Below are 20,158 nucleotides of genomic sequence, written 5' to 3' on the forward strand. Positions count from 1 at the left end.
GGCGCAGAGAGACCCTGGGGAAAGAAGGGACAAGCCCAGAACCGAGGGCCCCGCCGACCTTGCATGGAGGAGGAAGGCTGGGCGTGGGCGGAGGTTTGGGGCCAGGAAGTCCACGGCTGGCCAAGGGCCGTGGTTCTGACTGGGAAGCAGGAGGAGGCAGGGTCGCTGGCCAGTCCCGAGAAAGGGGCTGGGTGGCGGGTGGCAAAGGTTTTAAATAGCTGTACGAAATGGGAGCAAGCTGAGCAGGGAGACAGGCTTGCTTTGGGGGCGAGGCCTTCACCGGCCCACCGGAGGCTCAGGTTTGCCTGGAAATGGCCCATCGATTTAACGCCGGTGCCCCGGGCTTCGTGGACCCTTCACGTCTTCCAGTGCTCAACTTGGGACGAGTTTATTAGTGATTTCACAGTGTCATTTCACGGGCTGACAGACCGAAAACTGAACCTGAACATCACCCATCCACCCCCTCGGCAGTCCCGTGGGGGCAGGCCGGACGGGACAGCCTGCCATCCCTCTTCCTCCATCCAGGCTTCAAAGCCGCGGGCCTGGCGAGCCTTGACAAGGTCTGGGCACGTGTGACTGCAAGCCATCCATCTGCGCAGACACCTCGGGGGTTTCCAGGCGACCTCTGGCACCGTCCTCGAAACTGAGACCTCGAGAGGAAGGTCTTCGAGCAGGAACCAGTCACCTAAAACTCACCCCTACACCCCTCTGTTGTAGAAGAGTTCTGTGTCTTCTGTTGCAGACTGGATTTCCTCTTCCAGTTTACTGCACTGTATCTGAAAAAAAAACACAGTTCAATCCTTAGTATTTTTAGTAAGAACTTTTCTTGCCTTCGAAGCCAAGTTTTTTGGTGCTTTTTGGTGTTTTTTTTTAATTTCAGAAAGTATTTGTTTTACGGTCCAACTTTTTTTCCCCCAGTGATGTCTAATTCAGAGCAAAAACACATAGCCTAACATCTTAAAAACATTCTCCTGGAAAATTTCAAACATAAGCAAACGCAGACAGAACATAATGAGCCCTCATGTACTCATCACTCAGCTTTAACTATTAACGATCTGCCAATCCCACGAGATTTGAAACCTCCTGTAAATGGCCCGTCCTGCTACTAAGCGCTGCTCTGAGTATCCATGAAATCAGAAGGGACTGTTTGCAGAGTTCGCTTTTATTGCAATCTGACTGTAACAAACTGTTCTAAAAGGGACTATGAGAACTGAAAATACTTTTTTCTTTTATCTATTTTAATGAGAAGCTACTCCTCTCTCTACCCCTGTCCCTCACCACCTTCCTTAAAAAAAATATATATATATATTTATTTTTAGAGGGGAAGGGAGGTAGAAAGAGAAACGCCGATCAGTTGCCTCCTGCACACCACCCCCAACTGGGGCCCTGGCCTGCAACCAAGGCACGTGCCCTGACTGGGAAAGGAACTGCCAGCGTTTCAATTTGCAGGACGACACCCAGCCCACTGAGCCACACCAGTCAGGGTGCAACTATCTTAAAGTATGTAAAATCTCTGTTATATGCTGCCAAAGTTGCCTGAGTTAACGATTCTGTAAACCTGAACTTCAGAGAATTTGGGTTTGGAACAAAAGCATTCCATAAATACACAGGGTGGAGCAAAAGCAGGTTTACAGTTGTTTGTATAGAAAACAATACAATAATCACTAAATAATAATACAAGAATAAACTCTGTTTTGTATATGTGACTGTAAGCCTACTTTTGTCCCGCCCTGTAGGTGCTTTGAGAGCATGACTGATAGTTTTAACCTCAGTGGCACAAACAAGCATTTGAAGTTTTCAGACAAGAAATGCCAGAAATCGCTACTACCTACTAGCAGCGACAATGCCCTTTGGTACCTGCAGCAACCCTTTGCAGAGACACCATTATAGCCGTCTCTGTCTAACAGATACAGGGACTGAGTCTCAAAGAGTGTGAGCAAGTTGACCAAGGCCATGGAGGAGCTGGGTTTGAGTCCACGCAGGCTCGCTCACCACAAACGGCAACACATCCTCGTCTACAGAACTGCGCAGTCCAATACAGTAGCCACCAGCCACGTGTGAGTACTTAAGTTAAAATTACATCAAACTTGCCCTGGCTGGTGTGGCTCAGTGGGCTGGGCATCGCCCTGCAAACAGAAAGGTCTCGGGTTTGAATCCCGGTCAGGGGACATGCCTGGGTTACCTGCCACATGTTTCCTGCTCTTCCTCCCTCCTTTCTCCTCTTTAAAAATAAATCAAATATTTTTAAAAAATCAGATTCAATTTAAAATTCAGTTCCTCAATCATAGTAGCCACCTTTCAAGTGCCCAACAACCACTTGGAGCTAGTGGCTACCATTTAGGACACCACAGATACAGGGCATTTCCATCGCCGCAGAGACTTCCACTGGATGAGGCGTTGCTCGAGAATATGATAGATTAAAGTATCTCAAAGTTTGTTTTTGAAACACCCCATAAAAATGTTTCTGATATACTGTTAAAAACAGAATTCAAAACTGCACAAGGGATTGGGGGGAGATGGGATTCTGTGTAAACAATGTTATTTTCTTTTAGGCTTTGGTAAACCTTTGGCAGATTTTTTAGAAAGAGAATAATTAATATTTCACTCTCATAACGAGAGGAAGAGAAAGTTACTTTTCAGGAGAAAGTCAAACAAACGCGGGCACTTACCCGTTCGATATTGGGGAACACGCTAAAAGAAACGGGCACCATCAGCCCCATGACCAAGACGGTGCAAGACAGCTTCAAGGTCCACAAGGACCGCGGGTACCGCCTGAACAACTGGGTCCTGGAAGAGACGGGGGCACGGGGCTTCCTTCAGGGGCCCGCCCTCTGCCCCGCCGGCGGCCAGCTGTCTGGCTCACGGGCGTCGGGCCCGGAGTGAGGACTTCACGTGCATGTGCTCACTGGAGCGCCCCACCACCCATCATCTCCTTCAGGTAAACGAGAGAAGGCAGCCAGCGTCCAGTCACCATATTCTGCCGTGTGTAACGTGCACGCAAACATGGATGCGCATTATACACGGGGAAACTCGGTAAGTGATTTGTCCAAAATCCCAAAGCTCAAAAGCCAGAGGTCAGATCCTAGAGCCCGTGTTCTCCACCCAGGGCTACACCGATACAGATGTGACGTTCTGACCCCGACCTCTGAGAGTGTGAGAGACACTGTGGGAAGATGCAAAGCACCCCAGCCCGGAAGTCAGAGCCCAGGACCCAGGGGTGCGGGCAGGGTTCTGCTGCGGGCAGACCAGCTGCGCTCAGGCAAGTCGCGTCCCCCTTCTGAGCTTTGGGTTTGTTTCTTCAGGTGCAAAATGGAAGGGTTGTGTCGGCCATGGTGGTCACTCCAGCCTGGACACTATCACGGCTGTGGGATGGCACATGGTCCTTCTGGGCGCGCTCCAAGGCCCCTGGGAAACCAGGACCCTCTCTCTGCTCCAGGCAGCCAGTGCCATTACACGGGCGTCCAGGGACTGACCGGAGGGCCCCACCGTCCCAGGAGCCAGCCAGCTCTGAGGCCAGCTGGGGCGGTCCAGGAAGATGCTGACTGAGCCTAAGTCCCCACGCCCAGCCACCCGGAGTGATCGTGGGAAGTACAGCTGGCACTGCCCAGGACGCTGCTACTTCATGGAAAAATGCTCCTTACGTGGTTCTAGCAGGGGCTTCCTAGCTGGCCCCACGTGGGCCAATAAAACCCTTCCCTGGGAGTTTGTGAACTGAGTGGAAGACACTCCTGCCTCCCCTGGGGTCTGCTGTGTTTTTCTCTCTCCTCAGCACGTGGTTGAGGATATAACTGGGACAGTCACATCCCTCATCAACATGGAGAAGCCCGTGCGTGGCAGGAGCGGAAAGGACTGGGCCGGCACTACAGCTCGTGTTCAGCGGCTGTGGGCTCCACCTCCCGCCTGTGCCCGGTATCTCAACCAACACAGCCCCCTTCTGGCTTCTCAAAAGGGATGACAGTCTACCGAATCCGGGGCCGCTTAAGCTGATTGAATACATGCTTGGCATGAAGGCGGGGACAGAGGCTCGGGCAACGCTCACAGCACATCAGAGTGGGGACACCTGCGGAGCACCCAAAGCCATCACTCTAGAAGTGAGGCAACACGCCTCAGCAGGTGCTGGGACACGCCCGAGAACACAGAGCCGACCGAGGCTGCGTGCGCACCAGGTCTGTTGGGACGGGCACGCCTGCCCCACGTTAATCTGACCGTCTTCATGTAGTGAGCGAGTCTGGTAGGAAGACCACGGAAGCACCGTCTTCCCACCCCACCCGCCAGGTTCAGGTGTGACGGGTTTCTGTAAGGATTTTGATGGTGTCTTACTGTTTATAAAAGTTTGCGACGACTTCAGGAATCAAAGCGGAGGTGCCAAACAGCAAGGCTCTGGACGTGGCTGTATCTCTCACGGCCTGGCAGAGAGGGAAGGAAGGCAGCTTAGGACGTGGGGTGAGATGACTTCCAGGCGTCCTGTAACTCACGACAGAGACAAGCAGAGAGCAACTCTCCTTCCTCACTTAAAAAACGAACGCACCAGGGAAGAGGTGGGGGCAGCACCCGGCATGCACACGTACGTAGGGCGGCGGGGGCCGGTGCCAGGAGTGACCGCAGATGGGATTCATGCCCCACCCTCCCGACTCTGCAATGGGCTCCGTCAGTCCGCCGACCACGCCAAATACAATACTAAGGATGAGCAAAGGCACCTGGCAGACAAATCCTCTCTCAGAACCAAAGGGCAGGCCCCTTGGCAGAAATGCCGGTTTTTGCCAATGAGGACCAAGCTATGTTCTCCTTTAAATCCAGGACTCTGCCACTGGCCTCCCTATCCCGAACAGCTCCCCAGTTATTCCTACCCCTTCCAGCGGAGGAATGCTCCAAAAGCCAGGTCAGAGTGCACCAGCACGGGGTCACGCCCACAGGGAACACGCATGAGCCTGCCTGCACGCACCCATCTTCTGTTTGTGCAATTAAAAGTGTGCTAGGGTGTCCTGGCTGGTGTGGCTCAATGGACTGAGCACTGGACTGCGAAGCAAAAGATCACCAGTTCGATTCCCAGTCAGGGCAACATGTCTGGGTTGTGGGCCAGGTCGCCAGTAGGGGGTGCATGAGATGCAACCAAAAACTGATGTTTCTCTCCCTCTTTCTCCCTCCCTTCCCCTCTGTCCAAAAATGAATAAAATCTTAAAAAATAATAAAAGTGTGCTATGCAATTTTGCACAAACATGTATGTAAAGCATAGGACGTTTTGTCACCTTTTCTATTATATACATTATGTAGTGAACATTTAAATATATAATTTACTATATGGGCTATACGCATAAAATCCTGTGTACTCAAGGACAATGTAAGAGACTTTCAAGGGGAATTATGGGTACAGATGGCACCATGTGAACTCCAGAACCCAGGCCCTGGGTAAGACACAGCTCCACACCCAGTGCCGCTCGGGGCAAGACAAACAGGCGCACAGGCCCCCACTCCCTCCCCCCACCTCCCTCCCTCCCAGCTCCACTTCCCCTGCCCACACCTGCTGTCTGCCTGTCACACGGATGCTTGGCATGCCTGACCCCTCTGCGGGAAATGCCTCTCCCCCACGATGGCCGAGGGAGCCAGGGAGGGTGGCTCTCAAAATAAACTCCCAGAAACGTGACATAAAATTGCTCCACTTCAGGAAGAGAAAAGCGACTGTGAGCAGGGTGTGTCTCGGCATCCGTGGGGCGAGGCCAGCCCGTCTCCCGTGTCCCCTGTGCACGGGGAAGACGCTCCCAGCAAGACAGCCACAGCCGTCATTCGGAAGCACTGGGAGACCAGTTACAGCCGACGGCGGGGCGGCGTCCAAGGCCAGTCAAGGGGGAACAACGTGGACTGGTCTCCTGAAATCTGATCGAAGGTGCCCTATTACAATCAGATATTGCTGGTTACGCAGTTTCTGAAATTTTAGCCAAAGAAAATAAACCTTTCAGTGGCAGGGAAATGATAAAAGAAGGCTTATGCTTACGCACTGTTGCAGACACTTTATTCTTAAGAGAAAGATAAACTTATTTTTTTTAAAGCAGACCATCAAACCCTTCTTTTACCCTAAGTTGGCATTCATGCAAAAAAGTGAGGTTCCTCCCGGCGAGATGGACTAGATACCTAGATAGCTAGCAGGGCCTGAGATGCCTCCCCACTGGGAGGCCCGGCGCTCCCGGCCCCTGGAGAGAAGGGACTGGGACTGGTGAGGGTGTGCGGACCCCAGTGCGGTGCCTGGTGCGCCAGCGGTGCTGAGCAACAACCGTGGATTAAACACTGGCTCTCTCTTCAGCTGTAGGAAGAGTTCCTAACATCGCCAACACCCTGCAGTTAAAACAGAGTTGAAGAGCCCTGGCCAGTGTGGCTCAGTTGGTTGGAGCATCGCCCCGTACACCAAATAACCGCAGGTTCTGTTCCTGGTCAGGGCACGTACTGAGACTGTGGGTTCGATGCCTAGCTGGGAAGCCTATGAGAGGCAACTGATTGATGTTTCTCTCTCATAGATATTTCTTTGGTCTCTCTCTCTCTCCTGCCCACTTTCCTCTCTTTCTAAAAGCAATGAAAAAAATGTGCTCAGGTAAAGATAAAAAAGGATAAAAAAAAAACCTGAGTTAAAGAGAAATGCAAGCATAAAAGGTCTGTCTGGAAAAAGTCCAGCCATTGTTAATATAATGAGAATGGTTTGCATGACACTAATGTAACCAGGCAGCCACGGAGAGTGGACTGGAATGTTCATGCATGAACAATGACACCTTCACTGTACTAGTCAGTGGGGGCGGTAGATGCCATTGAGTGAGCATGTGTACTGTGTGGCCATCACATTCAAAATGACTGAGCAAACAGAGCAATGAGTCTGCATCAAACTTTGTGTCAAGCTTGAACATTCCTCCACAGAAACTACTGGGACGACTCAGAAGGCTGCAGCTATAGACATCTGGTGATCGGCAGCTTCATCACGACAGTGCACCCACTCATGCATCCCATCTCGTGCAGAGATTTTTGGTGAAACATCAATTCACCCAGGTGACTCAACCTCCCTACAGCCCGGATTTGGTGCCCTGCGACTTCTGGCTTTTTTCTAAGATCATCTTTGAAAGGGAAAAGATTTCAGATCACTAATGAAACTCAGGAAAACACAACGGGGCAGCTGATGGCAACTGGGAGAACTGAGTGAGGTCGCAAGGTGCCTCCCTTGAAGGGGACATAGGGGTCATTGTCCTACGGTCAATGTTTCTTGTATCTTGTAGCCTCGCCAATAAATGCCTCTACTTTTCCTAGTGCATGGCTGGGTACTTTCTGGACAGGCCTCACATGTCCAGAGAGTTGCACATGAACATTCAAAGCAGCACCGTTTATAATGGCTCCAAACGGGACACAGCCCAGTATGCACTGCCTGGAGGATGGAACAGCAAAAATGTGGTACACATGTACCTCGGAACACTGCTCAGCAATAGAAAGCTGGGCGAACTGTGGATGAGCCTCAAAAGTCGGAGATGCTGGACACAGAAAACTAATGTACACTTCATTTACATGAAGTTTCTGGAAAAGGCCCTACTATGAAGACATAAAGCAGGTCAGTGTTTCCTTGGCATTATGGGTAGGATGGGAGCGTGACCGACCATCATGGCGGAAATTTTTAGGGTCATGAAATGTTCTACAATTGGACTAGAGTGATGGCTGCATAACTGCTTCAATTTATTAAAATTCATCAAACTATAATTTTTTAAAAGAATTTTTAAATTTTTTAGAGAGGAGGGAAGGGAGGGAGAAAGAAAGGAGAGAAACATTGATCAGTTGCCTCTCACACACCTCCCTAACAAGGGACCTGGCCCGCAACCCAGGCATGTGCCCTGACCGGGAATCGAACTGGTGATCTTTTGGTTTGCAGGCTGGTGTTCAACCCATGGAGCCACACCAGCCAGGGCCCAGCTATAGTCTTACAATAAACTTCATAGTATGTAAATTACACCTCAATAAAGCTGTTAAAAACATCTCTTTAGGGTGGTTTCTTAGGCACAGAATCTTCACTTTGAAAATGAAGTCTTTTATTTCTGGCAGAAGTTTCCTTCCTTGATACTGGCAATTACCACGTCCCTGCTGCAATTCATGCAGAAAGGTAGCCATTATTTTTAGAGACATGCTAATTTGATGGACTGGTAGAGACACAGTAGCACGTTACCGATGGTTGGTAACTCGGCTTTGTGAATCACTGCTAGAATTCAGAGCGACGTGTTTCGTGGGTGGAACCATGATGCATTTCCTGACTGAATGAGCACCCTCTTTCTCTGAGCTCCTCTGCCGCCCACATGCTGGGCACAAGGCTGACCAGCTGGCCCTTCTCTTGCTTCGTATCGGGGGCTGCTGCCTGTTACTTCTCATGCCGTTTGCGAAAAACTGCTTCCCATTACAATTCTTCAGCTGAAGTCACTTCCCAGGGACCCCCAAAAGATCTCATTTGTTTAAAACAATCTTTCTTACAAAGTCCGTACCCAAAATAAAACTATCAGAGGCTCCCTGAGGTCCTCAGAGCTGAATGTATACACAAGTCACTGTGTTGAAATGAGCAAAAGAAGCAGCTATTTGATAATAAAAATTATTAAACATTGAGGACTTTTTGAAGAGTTTTGGGCCACAGCACTGGGTTTCTTAGGCCATCCTTGATAGCAAGCCAGGCCCTAAAGATGAAGAAATGCGCCGTGAGTGGGAGAGGGAGGTTCTCGGAGAGGCAGAGAGGCTGTCCCCGACTTCCGTAAGTTCAGAGCAGGCTGCGAGGGCGGATGCTGAGCTTGAAGAACACGATCTCACATTCGCTCTGACCGCTGTGGCTTAGTCGGTGGGGCCTTGTCCCACAAAGCGATTCCCCATCAGGGCACAAGCCTGGGTTGAGGGTTCAGTCCCCAGCTGGGATCCAAGAGGCACCCGATCGATGTTTCTCTCCCTCTCTTTCTCCCTCCCTTCCTCTCTCTCTAAAAATAAATTTTTAAAAAAATCTCACATTCAGAGAGGCCTGGCCCTTGGCAGACACCCATCTGCAACAGTCATTCCACTCGGCGAGGCCACAGCTCCCACTTACTCAAATGTGAATCGAGCTGTTGCGGTGGGGCTGTTCTATGATCAGTTGACTTTAAAGTAGCTCACCCCCCGCCCCCAGGTGGGGCTGTTCTAAGATCAGCTGACTTTAAAGCAGCTCACCCCCACCCCGCCCAGGTGGGGCTGTTCTAAGATCAGCTGACTAAGTAAAGCAGCTCACCGCCCCCCGTATGGACGGGCCTCACCCAATTAGCTGAAGGCTTTACGAGCAGAACCTGAGGTTTCCCAAAGAGCTTCCGCCTCAAGACCATAGCACCCACTTCTGAGTTCCCAGCCTGTAGGCCTGCCCTACATATTCCCAGCAGGACAACTGCACCTCCGGTTATTAAAAATAAATCTCACCATGTATATTTATGTAGACAGACAGACAGACAGATAGGCATCCTATTGGTTCTGTTTCTCCAGAGAACCCGTGCTAATACACGATCATTTTTTCCCTAATTCTTATTTATTTATTTTTAGAGAGAGGGGAAAGGAGGGAGAAAGAGAGGGAGAGAATCATCCATGTGTGAGAGATACATTGATCAGCTGCCTCTCACACCCCCCCGCCAAGTGGGGACCTGGCCCGCAACCCAGGCATGTGCCCTGACTGGGAATCGAACCAGCAACCTTCTGGTTCACAGACTGGCACTCAATTCACTGAGCCACACCAGCCAGGGCACGATCTTTTGCTTTAATTTTTTTTACCATCACATGAGTACACACTTACTGATTTTAGAGAGTGGAAGGGAGAGAGAGAGAGAGGGAGAGAAACATCAATCGGTTACCTCTCTCATGCAACCCTACCAGGGACCGAACACACAACCTAGGCATGTGCCCTGACCAAGAATCGAACCTGCGACCTTTTGGTTTACAAGACAATGCTCCAACCAACTGAACCACACGGGCCAGGGCTAATGCACAATCTAAACATCAGAGTGCACGACACAGAATCTCCCCCAGAATGAGGGAAGATAGGATAAGAAGTCAGATGGGAAATGTGAACTTGTTACCAGCTCTCAAACAGAAAATTCAATTCTTTTCCCAAAAGGTAAGCACCATTGCGTCCCCCTACCTTTGTCCCGGCTTTTCTGGAATAACCTATGACCTTGCCTTCCTTGTCCATGACCTCAATCCCTCGCGTGGTCTCCAAACTTCGGGATGCAAGAACATTCATTGCACTGATGTAGGCTGTGGATTAAGGGAGAGAACACAACAGAGAGATGAGCTTTAGTCCAGTGAGAAGACGTCTTCTCTGGGGTCAAGGCTCTTTCTCTAGTGGCTGTGCTTCCCCCCAGTGGTCACCTGACTTGTGCTGGGCCAACCAGGCTGTGTCCTGGGCTGCGGAGCTGGGTCAGAGCTGCTGGCCTGTCAGTCTCAGATCGACTGCGACCCAGCCCTGGCTTCCAGCACCCCGGAAATTCTAGCCCGGCTCCCTGACAGGATGCCAGGAGAAACCCTAGGACCCCTTAAATGTAGCCCCCTTTTTACTTAAGCCACTTTGACCAGGTTTCTGTAACAATTTCCCAAATTTTACCATTAACTTCCTGCCAACTCTTCAAAGTCCTGATTCCCAAACCCAAATTTGGAGCGTGAATTAGCAAACCTGTAGGCTAGCAAACTTAAAATAGTTGGTTAATCTCTCTGCCACTCCCTTGGCAGGGGTTAGATCTCTGCTGCTTCCCTGCGACCCTAGGAAAGTTACTTGATCTCCCCCCGCCTCAGTCTCCTCACCTGTAAATGCAGTGATACTGCCCACCCATGAACTGCTGTCAGGGTCACAATGCACAGGTAAAACAATGCGTGTAGAGGGCTTGTACAGACAGTCTTTAAAACGTAATCTGTGTTTCCAGGTTTGGGCTCATCCTTTGACAACTAAAGGGGTGTCTACGGGAAAAATGGCATCTCTCCAATCAAAGATCTGATCTGGGCCTGGGGGCACCCGCCAGCTGCAAACGGTGGCTGTCCTCAGCCGCAGTACGGCCTCGGGACCTGAGCGTCCGTCCCTGGAGATGGGGAAAGGCTCAAGGGCCACAAAGACTTCCTGCCTCCCGCTTACCGAGAATGACGACAGGCAAGGTTCTTCTTAGCAAAATGCTTTTCAGCTCATACTTTATGAGGAGTAAATGAGGGAATAACTAAAAAGGAAGAGAGAAAAGTCATTATTTTTTTTTAGATTTTATTTATGTATTTTTAGAGAGGGGAAGGGAGAGAGAAAGAAACATCAATGTGTGGTTGCCTCTCACATGACCCCCCCACTGGGGACCTGGCCCGCAATCCAGGCATGTGCCCTGACTGGGAATCGAACCTGTGATGCTTTGGTTTGCAGCCCGCGCTCAATCCACTGAGCTACACCAGCCAGGGTGAAAAATCATTACTGCATGAGACCAAAAACCAGCTGACCACATGCGATAGCAGGGAACCAGCATCCACCTCATTCCTACCATGGGTCAGACCACAGCCAGGGAGCTCCATGTATTTTTATTTTTTACTTATTTTTAAAGACTTTATTTATTTATTTTTAGAGAGAGGGGAAAGGAGGGAGAAAGACGGAGAGAAATACTGTTATGTGAGAGATATGTCAATTGGTTGCCTCTCCCACACCCCCAACCTGGGACCTGGCCTGTAACCCAGGCATGTGCCCTGACTGGGAATCGAACCGGCGACCTTTCAGTTCCCAAGCCGACACTCAGTCCACTGAGCCACACCAGCCAGGGCTCGTTGTGTATGTCTGAATCCATGCAGCACTGAGCTATTCCCCTGATCCTCAGAAGGATGTGCGAAGGTTTCAAGAAAGGACATTAACTTGTCCAGAGTCACTGTGCTATTCAGGAATTAAGCCAGGATATAAACCTCGGCTTATCCAACTCTAAAGTCTATATTTTTAACCATTACCATATCCTGACACCCAACGCAATATACAATGTGTACACCATGTTTATGGAGCATGGACTAATTTTTCAAAAAAGTAGGATATGCCTAGAATATAACTCAGAATACTCACATAATTATATGAGGGTGATAGGATTGCAGATGGCTTTATTTTCTTTACATCTTAGGCATATTGTATGAATTGTTTAAAATGGGATATAGATTTGTAATCAGAATAAAGTTTTTATTTTATTCTGAGGAACAAGAACAATAGAAAGAATTTTAAAATACCTACTGCAAAAAAGGTCGTAGAAGCAACCACTCCTGCCCCTAGTAATACACTCTCATATGGGTGACGATTCTAGGGAGAAACAACAGTATCTATTTAGCCAACAGCACAGCTTTACCCAGGAAAGATAATAAAAACAAAACTCCCAAAGATACGATACAAAATTGCAACCCCGAGGCGGCCTTCGCAGCACTCACGTAACTCGCGTTCCCGTTGATGATGTTGAATGCCGCGCTGTAGCTCCAGAAAGACAGCTGCAGAAAACAGAGGCAAGCGGATCACACACGGGTTTCCAGAGCAAAACTTAGTCATCACAATATCAAAATCATTGCTACCTGAGGTAAAATCATGGACTTCAGGCTTTTCCCCGGCACCAGGGACAAAAATACCTTTAGAGGGAAAACAAAACAAATGTACAGTTACAGTGTTTTGGAGGAATGAGAGCTTGTAAGAGCACAGAAGTCCCCAGGGGAGATGCAGGACTGGGACCTCCAGGGGCAGGGACAAGGAGAGGGAGGTGTGATGATGCAGGAGCCACCGGTCCGGTCCGTGGGACAGTGAAACTGAACGAGCGCCACCTGGACACTGAGGACACTGGGGTCCCTCGGTGGTCCACCTGTGAGACCTGCACCTGGGCAGGACAGCTGAGAAGGGTGCACTTCAAGGGGACACGGACACAGACACAGGGTGGGTGTGCAAGGCTGGTGGGGGAGTGCTGTCACTCTGCAGGAGCACCCAGGGAGAGCCAAGGTGGGCTGGGGCCTGCTGGGGGCAATTCCAGGTCCCAGTGAGGGCCTGGGTCAGGGTGAAGCACCTGGGGAGAGAAGGTAAAGGCCACTCTGTGGGCTTGTGGCATCTTAACTCGTGGCTCTCCTCCCAGCGTGCTTTGGGCTTAGCAGGCGCTCAAAGGACCACCCTGTGATGCGCTGGATGCCTGACTGGCTGGGGGGCGAGACGTGGGTGGGGGTACACGAAGAGCAGACAAGGGTCGGAAGTGAGGAATCCATTACTGTCTATCCGGCAGTCACGGGACAGGGACTGGAGCTGGAACTGAGGAGACAGGTGGACATCTTCCCCATGTCCCAGGCTGCCCCCGCCGCGGACACAACGGCAAGGAGGGGCTTACTCACCATGGGCGTCGTGAAAGGCAGGAGAGCTGGGGGGGAGAAGAGAGTCAGCGGCTGCAGAGAAGCCGGAGGGGTTACCCCCCGGCTGGAGGTCCCCCTAAAACCTCTTCTGCAGCCCCCAGCCCCCTGAATGCATGGACCTCAAAGGGTATTTTTCACTCATTCTTTTAATTTTCCTAATAAATATAACTATATGAATGTAGCAAAAATTTAAATCACTGCAGTACAGAAAGACCTAACGAGGGTCCCAGCCACCAGCCTTCCGAGTCTCCGTCACTGAAGGTAAAACAGCATTAACAGGCACCTGCTCGCCCTGCCTGTGACTTTAATACATCTGGGACACTGTGATTTATAATACAAAACGTGAAATCCCCTCCTTCCCCGCTCCTAGTACAAAAGATCCTACAATGCTTAGAATTTCCAGAGTGAGAAAAAGGCAGTCTGGTAAACATGCCTCTTCCACCCCACTGGAGCTTGTGGTGATGAGGTGACTTTAGGAAAGTCCCGAGGGCTGGAGGCTGGTTGCCAGGGCAACCAACCAAGTGATGAGAGGGTTGGACCTTTCAGGCCCGACTCCCCGAACCTCCAACTCAAGGGATGAGAGAGGGGCTGCAAGTTTAGCTAATCGCCAATGGCCAATGATTTCCCCAGCCAGGACAAACAATGAAGCCTCCATTTAAAAAGGCTAACAGACCCTGGTGGTGTGGGTCAATGGACTGAGCAACGGCCTGCAAACCAAGGGGTCGCTGGTTCGATTCCCAGTCAGAGCACGTGCCTGGGTTGTGGGCCAGGTCCCCAGTGGGGGGCATGCAAGAGGCAACCCACACATTGATGTTTCTCTCCCTCTCTCTCTCCCTCCCTTCCCCTCTGTCTAAAATAAATGAATAAAATCTAAAAATAGAAAGGCTACCAGCAGCAGTCTGGAGGGCTTCTGGGTTGGTGAGCACGTGCAGGTGCTGGGGGGGCGGCAGCCTGGTGAGGGCATGGGAGCTTCCGGCACCAGCCCAGCGCCCTCACTCCCAAAGCCCAGATCTTTCCACAGCCCCGGACCCCGCTCTCCCCATTCCCCTCACACATTGTTTTTAAACTGTGGCTTCCAGACTCAGTGTCAGAAACCCTTCTCGGAAAAGAACAGTTAAAACACGGCAGGCAGAGTTCTGTAGCTCTTCCCATCACACCTGCCCAGCCCACCCCCGAAAACCAGCGTCGGCTCACCTGCAGGTCGGAAAGGAACGGGGATCAGTTTGCTGCTGTCAGGATGCACTGTGGACTGCCAACAGGTAAGCAGGCGGTTAGCGAGACGTTTGGTTTCGTTATTTTAGGAGGCTAAAAATGATGAAGAAGGGGCTGACACTTACCAGACTTCTCCTCCAAGCTTCGCGTATCTAAAAAGAGAAAAAACAAGCAATAGCTTTTGCAGGTGGGTGGCTTGGCCGAAAACCCACCTCTCCAGGCTCGTTTCTGATGCTGCCTCTGCCCCACCTTTCGGGGAGCGAAGGGCACCCCCGCCAAATACCAGACGGACGGACAAATTTGAGTACACGAGCCGAACGAACAAATGAACTAAGCGTAACCAAAGAGAAACGTAAGGAAAAGGACCTAAACGTGAAAAAGCCCTAAGGCTCTGACCTTGGAGCACTCAAGGCCGATACCTAACCTACCCCTCGGCAGGCTGTGTGGGGACAACACGCCGTTACCCAAGTCACGTGCAACAGAGCCAGCCCGGGAGCCCAGAGGCCCCAGCAGGTTCTTGGAAAACCCCTGTTAAATCTACGAGCTTTCCACAGGCTGCCTCACTGGGCTGCTTGTCTGTAGGCTCTGCAAAGCCCCACACACTCACAGCAAGGCAGGTGACAAAGACTGCATTTGAGTCTTCAGGCGGGAATGGAGTCCTGTCCCGGAACACTGCCTCTGATAGGAAATGGACTCGGATTTCTGAGGCCTGCCTGAATGCTGGAATCCGCCACAGGGCTACAGGAATCGGCTATAGAGCAGCCCCACTAGTATCCATTGCACAGGAGAAACCCTATGATTTTCTCCTTATTACTAGTTTCAACTCCTGGCACCTACTACTACTCTGGTTTATGGGAAGGAATTCTAACTACAAGGAAAAAATTGACCCACTTTTGAAAAGCAGGTCCCTCGTTTTCGATGGCAAAGCGCCAGCAGACTTCAGACCATCATCTGAAGGCAGAGTCACCCACAGACCAGTCTTGAACCAGGTGCACCAGGGCACTCGATACATACCCGCTGGTCCCCCAAGTCATGAATAGATGCATCTTCATTTCTTAGCAATAGTTGCCTCGATTTCTCTATTTTTGCCTAAAATCAAATACAAAGGCATCAAGCCATTAGCTCAACATCGCACAGGTTTAGCCACAGATTTAAAAATGACATGCTTATCACACCTGATCTCAATGGGACTTGTAGTTAAGGCTTTCTACCTCCTAGGAGTTCCCATCAGGGTAGTGCCAGGATGTTGTCAATCAGACCTCCCAGCCAGCCCCAGCAGCTGACCCCGCTGGCGCGGCCACCTCCCTGTTCTTTCTGCTGTCAACTGTCTCAGGGAACGAAACCACCGTCTACTCGGCTGCGAGAGTCAGAAACTGGAAGTCCCTTCTCTCTCACTCCCCCCTCATCTAGTCAGTTCAGTCTTATTTCCCCTCTTTTGTACGTAATTTAAGGGGAAAAATTAAATGCAGAAAATACAAAGAAGCCCTGACTGGTGTGGCTCAGTTGGCAGGGTATCGTCCCACAAAGCAAAAGGTTGCCGGTTCAGTTCCTGGTCAGGGCACATGCCTGGGTTGTGGGTTCAGTCCCCTGTCGGGGAGCATAGGAGGGACAACTGATCAGTGTTTCTCTCTCACACTGATGTTTTCCTCCCTCCCTTACTCCCTCCTTTCTCCTCTGTCTACAAATAAATAAATACAATCTTTAAAAAATTAAAAAAGCAAAAACAAAGAATGATTATATACTTATAATTTCCCTCACCCAGAATTAACAACTGTAAACACTCAGTTATATTGGTTTCTAATTTTTTCCCCCAAAAGAACCAGCACCCCAGTCTCATTTTCTTCTCCATCCTATCAGAGTAACCACTATTACGAGTTCAAGGTATAAATTTTCAGTCCTTTTTTCTTGCTCATACACACATGAATACATGTATTCATAAATAAATATGAAGTGTTGGATTTTTTTGTAATTTGCATACAGTATTTATGCATCTTGCTTTTCCACTAAACATCACAGATAACTATTTTTTCCCATTTAACACCATGTACATGTATATTGTATGTTTCTACTTCCCCTGTGTTGATTACTAGATCATCACTTTTAACAGCTAATCAGTATTCCACTGTATGAATATACCATATTAGATATTTCTACTGCTGGGCATTCAGGCTGTTTCCTGTTTCTCTCTATTATGAACAAGGCTAAATGGACCATCTTGAGCATGAGGATGGGCGTGTCCCTTTGGGGCTGGCCCAAAGGGTCACTGCTGGTGACAGGATCTCTCTGCCACATCCCCCAGCCACACCTGGTTCCAACCCTCGACTTCTGTTTAAAGGCTCTGCCGTCCTGTGAGCTGATCGCCTCACTCACAGCCTGGACCCCTCTGGTCACAACCCACGGTCACCAAAGAAACCCTGTGTCACAGAAACACTGCCCTGCAGGCCAAGTGCAAACTCGTCTTGTCTGAGACACACACAAGGACCTTCAGGAACCACTTGGATCCCCCTCACAAAAAGCCCCAGAGACTGGGTGACCTGCTCTCCTCCCCTGGGCTTTACTTACAGTGCCCCCCCCAAGCCCCCCTTCCACACCCTCCCCCAATCCCCTGTGACACCCCGCCCTTCGACCCCTGGGTCAGGGTCTGTGACCAGCACTGCCCGTCTGTCTTCCATTCCCAGGGAGGTTTGTCCAACCCTCTCTGAACCTCCAGCACCCGGCCCAGAGCTCAGGAGGACCGGTTCTCTGTCTGTCCACTTTCACTCGCCACCCTTCCTGTCTCAAAAGCTCACTGGAAAGAATAAAAGCGCACTAATGCGTGTGTGGGGGTTCTCGTATTTCGCCTACTTTCAAAAGAGACACACAGACTTCTCGTTTCAGTATAAAGGGTAAAATTCATGATGTCTGAAAACAAACAAACAAACAAATACTTACAACGGAAATGAACAAATTGGTAGGATCCAATAACTCTGTCCACTGAAGAACTCTCTGAATAAAAGACTTAGGAGGGGGAAAGCACCCGAGAGGTTAACAGAGCAGAACAACAAAGATACACAGTAATAAGAACTGCTAACATTATTTTTGAGAACCCAGTAGGAATGTCTGCCTGCAGCGTCTCCTAAAAACCCCATCCTCCAGGTGAGGAAGCTGCGGCTTGGAAGGGTTCACGAACATGGTGAAGGGAACCGGGTCAGGAAAAGACTCGGGGGGCTGGGCTCTGAACCACTCCTCTGCCAAATTGCTCTGCAGGAATTAAACGGTGGGCCGGTGGAGAAAGGAGGCATGCTTTGCTCCAGACTTCACCGTGGTTCCGGTTTTGAGTTCTGGCTTTGCAGGGCCACCTTGGGCTCCCTGTCCCTTCTCTGTTTCCCCAACTTAAAAAAACAGGCTGGGCCCTACTTTAGGTAAATGCGGGCTGAAGGAGAACACCCCAGAACTGCGCCGTCCAATTAGCCACATGTGGCTTTGGAATCGTTGATACACGGCCAGGCCAAATCGAGATGCACTGTGTGTGTAAAATACACACAAGATTTCCAAGACTTAACCATAATTGGAAAAAAAAGGACGTAAACTATGTCACTAATAATCTTATACAGATTACAAATTGAAAAGTTAATATTTTGTATCTACTGGGATAAATACAACATACTAAAATTAACTTCGGATGTTTCTTTTTGCCTTTTGTAACGTGGCTGCCAGAACACTTTAAATTATCTGCTTGGCTCCCATCCTGCTGCTATTGGACGGCGCCGGCCCAGACACTGCGTGGAGGCGGGGCCTGCGGGACTGCTCTCACAGCGTGAGCGGCCCCGCCCACGGGGGTTGGGAGGCTGGGGCTCCCGGGAGGACCCGTTCCTCTCCAACCAGAGGCAACCCGATGTTCGGCAACAGCTCAGGCAGCAGTGGGCAGACACCTGCGAAAGGAGACTGACTCCTCATTTAGGGCGATCTGCAAGGCGACCCTTCCTAGCCAGGCCTGGGGCAGAGATGGCAGCCGTGGATGTTGGCCTCCGGCAAGCCAGGCTTTCCCTTACGCCCTCTCTCGGGGTTGCGAGGTGGGGAGGCGGGTAATGCGACCACGTGGCCTGCCCAAGGTCACGCGGGCCAGCGGGGCGACTCCACGCATCTCGCCCCACCCCCAGGCGCGCGGGTCCCGGGCCGTACTTGGCGTTCCGTGATCCAGAAGCGCACGTTGGGCTCCATGCGGCCGGCGGTGCTGCTGCGCCCCCCCGGAGCCGTGTGCCCCCGGGCTTCCTCCTCCGGCTTCTCTTCCTGGGAACCTACGTGATGGCTGGAGAGGCCGCCGCCGCCGCCGCCAGGCCAGGCGCGGAGGAGGAGCCAGGCAGCGTGCCCCGCCCCGAGCGCACGCGCGCCCCCTGTTCCAATCCCCGGGCCAGCGTTCCCGCGACTTAGTGTCACACGCGCCAGGGCCGCACATGGCCGCTCTTGTCACCGTTCCCGAGCTCCCAGGGCCCTGCACACCGGCTGCTCGGTGTCACTGCCTTCTAGTGCCCCTGGTCACCGCGCACCCACTATTCTTATCAGCCCACCTTTCTCACAGACCAAGTCATCTCAACCATGCTTCTTCCCTTAGAGTAGCCTGGCCGCTTCCAGGGCGGGAGGGGTCACCTCCCAGAGAACCCCCATATCACAGCACCAACGTAAGCTTTGGGGCATACCCTCGGAAATCCCTTCTGTTGCCCTCTGAAGCCCAGGGTACAGATATTGGGGATAGTCAAAACTGGCTACATAATTTTCGTGGCCCAGTGAAAATTGAAAATGTAACAAGATCGAGAAGAGCCAAGATCAGAGCGTTAAACCCAGCCCGGGCCTTGAAGCTGGCCCTGGGTAAGTTTTTCCTCCAGCTCTGGGGCAAAACCAGGTCTTTCTGTTGATAACCAGATCAAACAGGGGCATTTGGTAGAGAGAAAAAATGAACCTCCCTTCTTCCTGAGGCCCCCTCCTCCACCCCCTCACTGGGATGGTAGGTAGGGGTTGGTGGAAGCCAGTGTGGATGTTTAGGGTGATGGCTGGGGTGGGGGGATCCTCAGGAGTGCCGGGCTGGGGACCCAGCACCACCCATTTCTTAGTTGTGTGACCCTAGTCAAGTCACTCTCCCCAGTTCTGTTTACCATTAGTGAGGGTAATAATAGTACCTGCCTCAGGGTTTGGGCCACCAACACCCAGCCAGCCTATTCCCTCCTTGCCTTCCCCTCAGGGAACCTGAAACCAGATCAGGGTTTTTTTCAGGCCCACAGCTCCTTTCCCTCAGCTGACCTGGCTCACTTTTCAACAACCGTGAAAGTTCCTCTCCTCTTGAGGAAGCCTTCCCTGATGCCCATAGCTAGGTAAAGAGCCCCTCCTCGCCCCACTGTCCCCCTGTGGCCCAGGAATGTATTTATTGTACCCCAGTAGTCAGCACACCTGTGTCACTCTGTCCGCTCTACCCACAGGTGTGACAAACCCAACCCAGCTGCCCTCTCTGGACCCTTACAATCTAGTCTTAAAGGAGCTGGCCATCCTATGAGAACAAGTTGATGTAACTCTTCTCAAAACCCTCCTGTTTCCC

At 50.9% G+C, this 20,158-nt stretch overlaps 1 protein-coding gene across 1 annotated transcript; it reads right to left on the reverse strand.

The window, feature by feature from the left end:
* Window positions 1–372: 372 nt before the first annotated feature.
* On the reverse strand, window positions 373–18,929 carry SFXN4 (sideroflexin 4). Its single transcript, XM_045854236.1, has 14 exons — window positions 18,754–18,929; window positions 17,524–17,589; window positions 15,607–15,681; window positions 14,718–14,744; window positions 14,575–14,629; window positions 13,363–13,388; window positions 12,568–12,621; window positions 12,430–12,486; window positions 12,239–12,304; window positions 11,132–11,210; window positions 10,148–10,263; window positions 4,321–4,406; window positions 2,670–2,787; window positions 373–776 (listed from the first exon to the last, which is right to left on the reverse strand). Exons 1-14 carry the CDS (start codon window positions 18,790–18,792, stop codon window positions 699–701), a joined length of 942 nt encoding a protein of 313 aa, XP_045710192.1. The 5' UTR covers window positions 18,793–18,929; the 3' UTR covers window positions 373–698.
* Between the last annotated feature and the right edge of the window lie 1,229 nt (window positions 18,930–20,158).

The sequence above is a fragment of the Phyllostomus hastatus genome, unplaced genomic scaffold, assembly GCF_019186645.2.
Source record: "Phyllostomus hastatus isolate PE091 unplaced genomic scaffold, TTU_PhHast_1.1 phas_scaffold_1066, whole genome shotgun sequence".
NCBI lineage: Eukaryota > Metazoa > Chordata > Mammalia > Chiroptera > Phyllostomidae > Phyllostomus > Phyllostomus hastatus.

Coding starts and splice junctions, on each gene's coding strand:
- SFXN4 (XM_045854236.1), bottom strand. CDS start 18,792: ATGGAGCCCAACGTGCGCTTCTGGATCACGGAACGCCAA. Junction 12,487..12,567: donor AGTCCATGATTTTACCTCAG/GTAGCAATGATT, acceptor TGTTTTCTGCAG/CTGTCTTTCTGGAGCTACAG. Junction 4,407..10,147: donor CCAGAAAAGCCGGGACAAAG/GTAGGGGGACGC, acceptor CCTCTCTGCCAG/GCCGTGAGAGATACAGCCAC.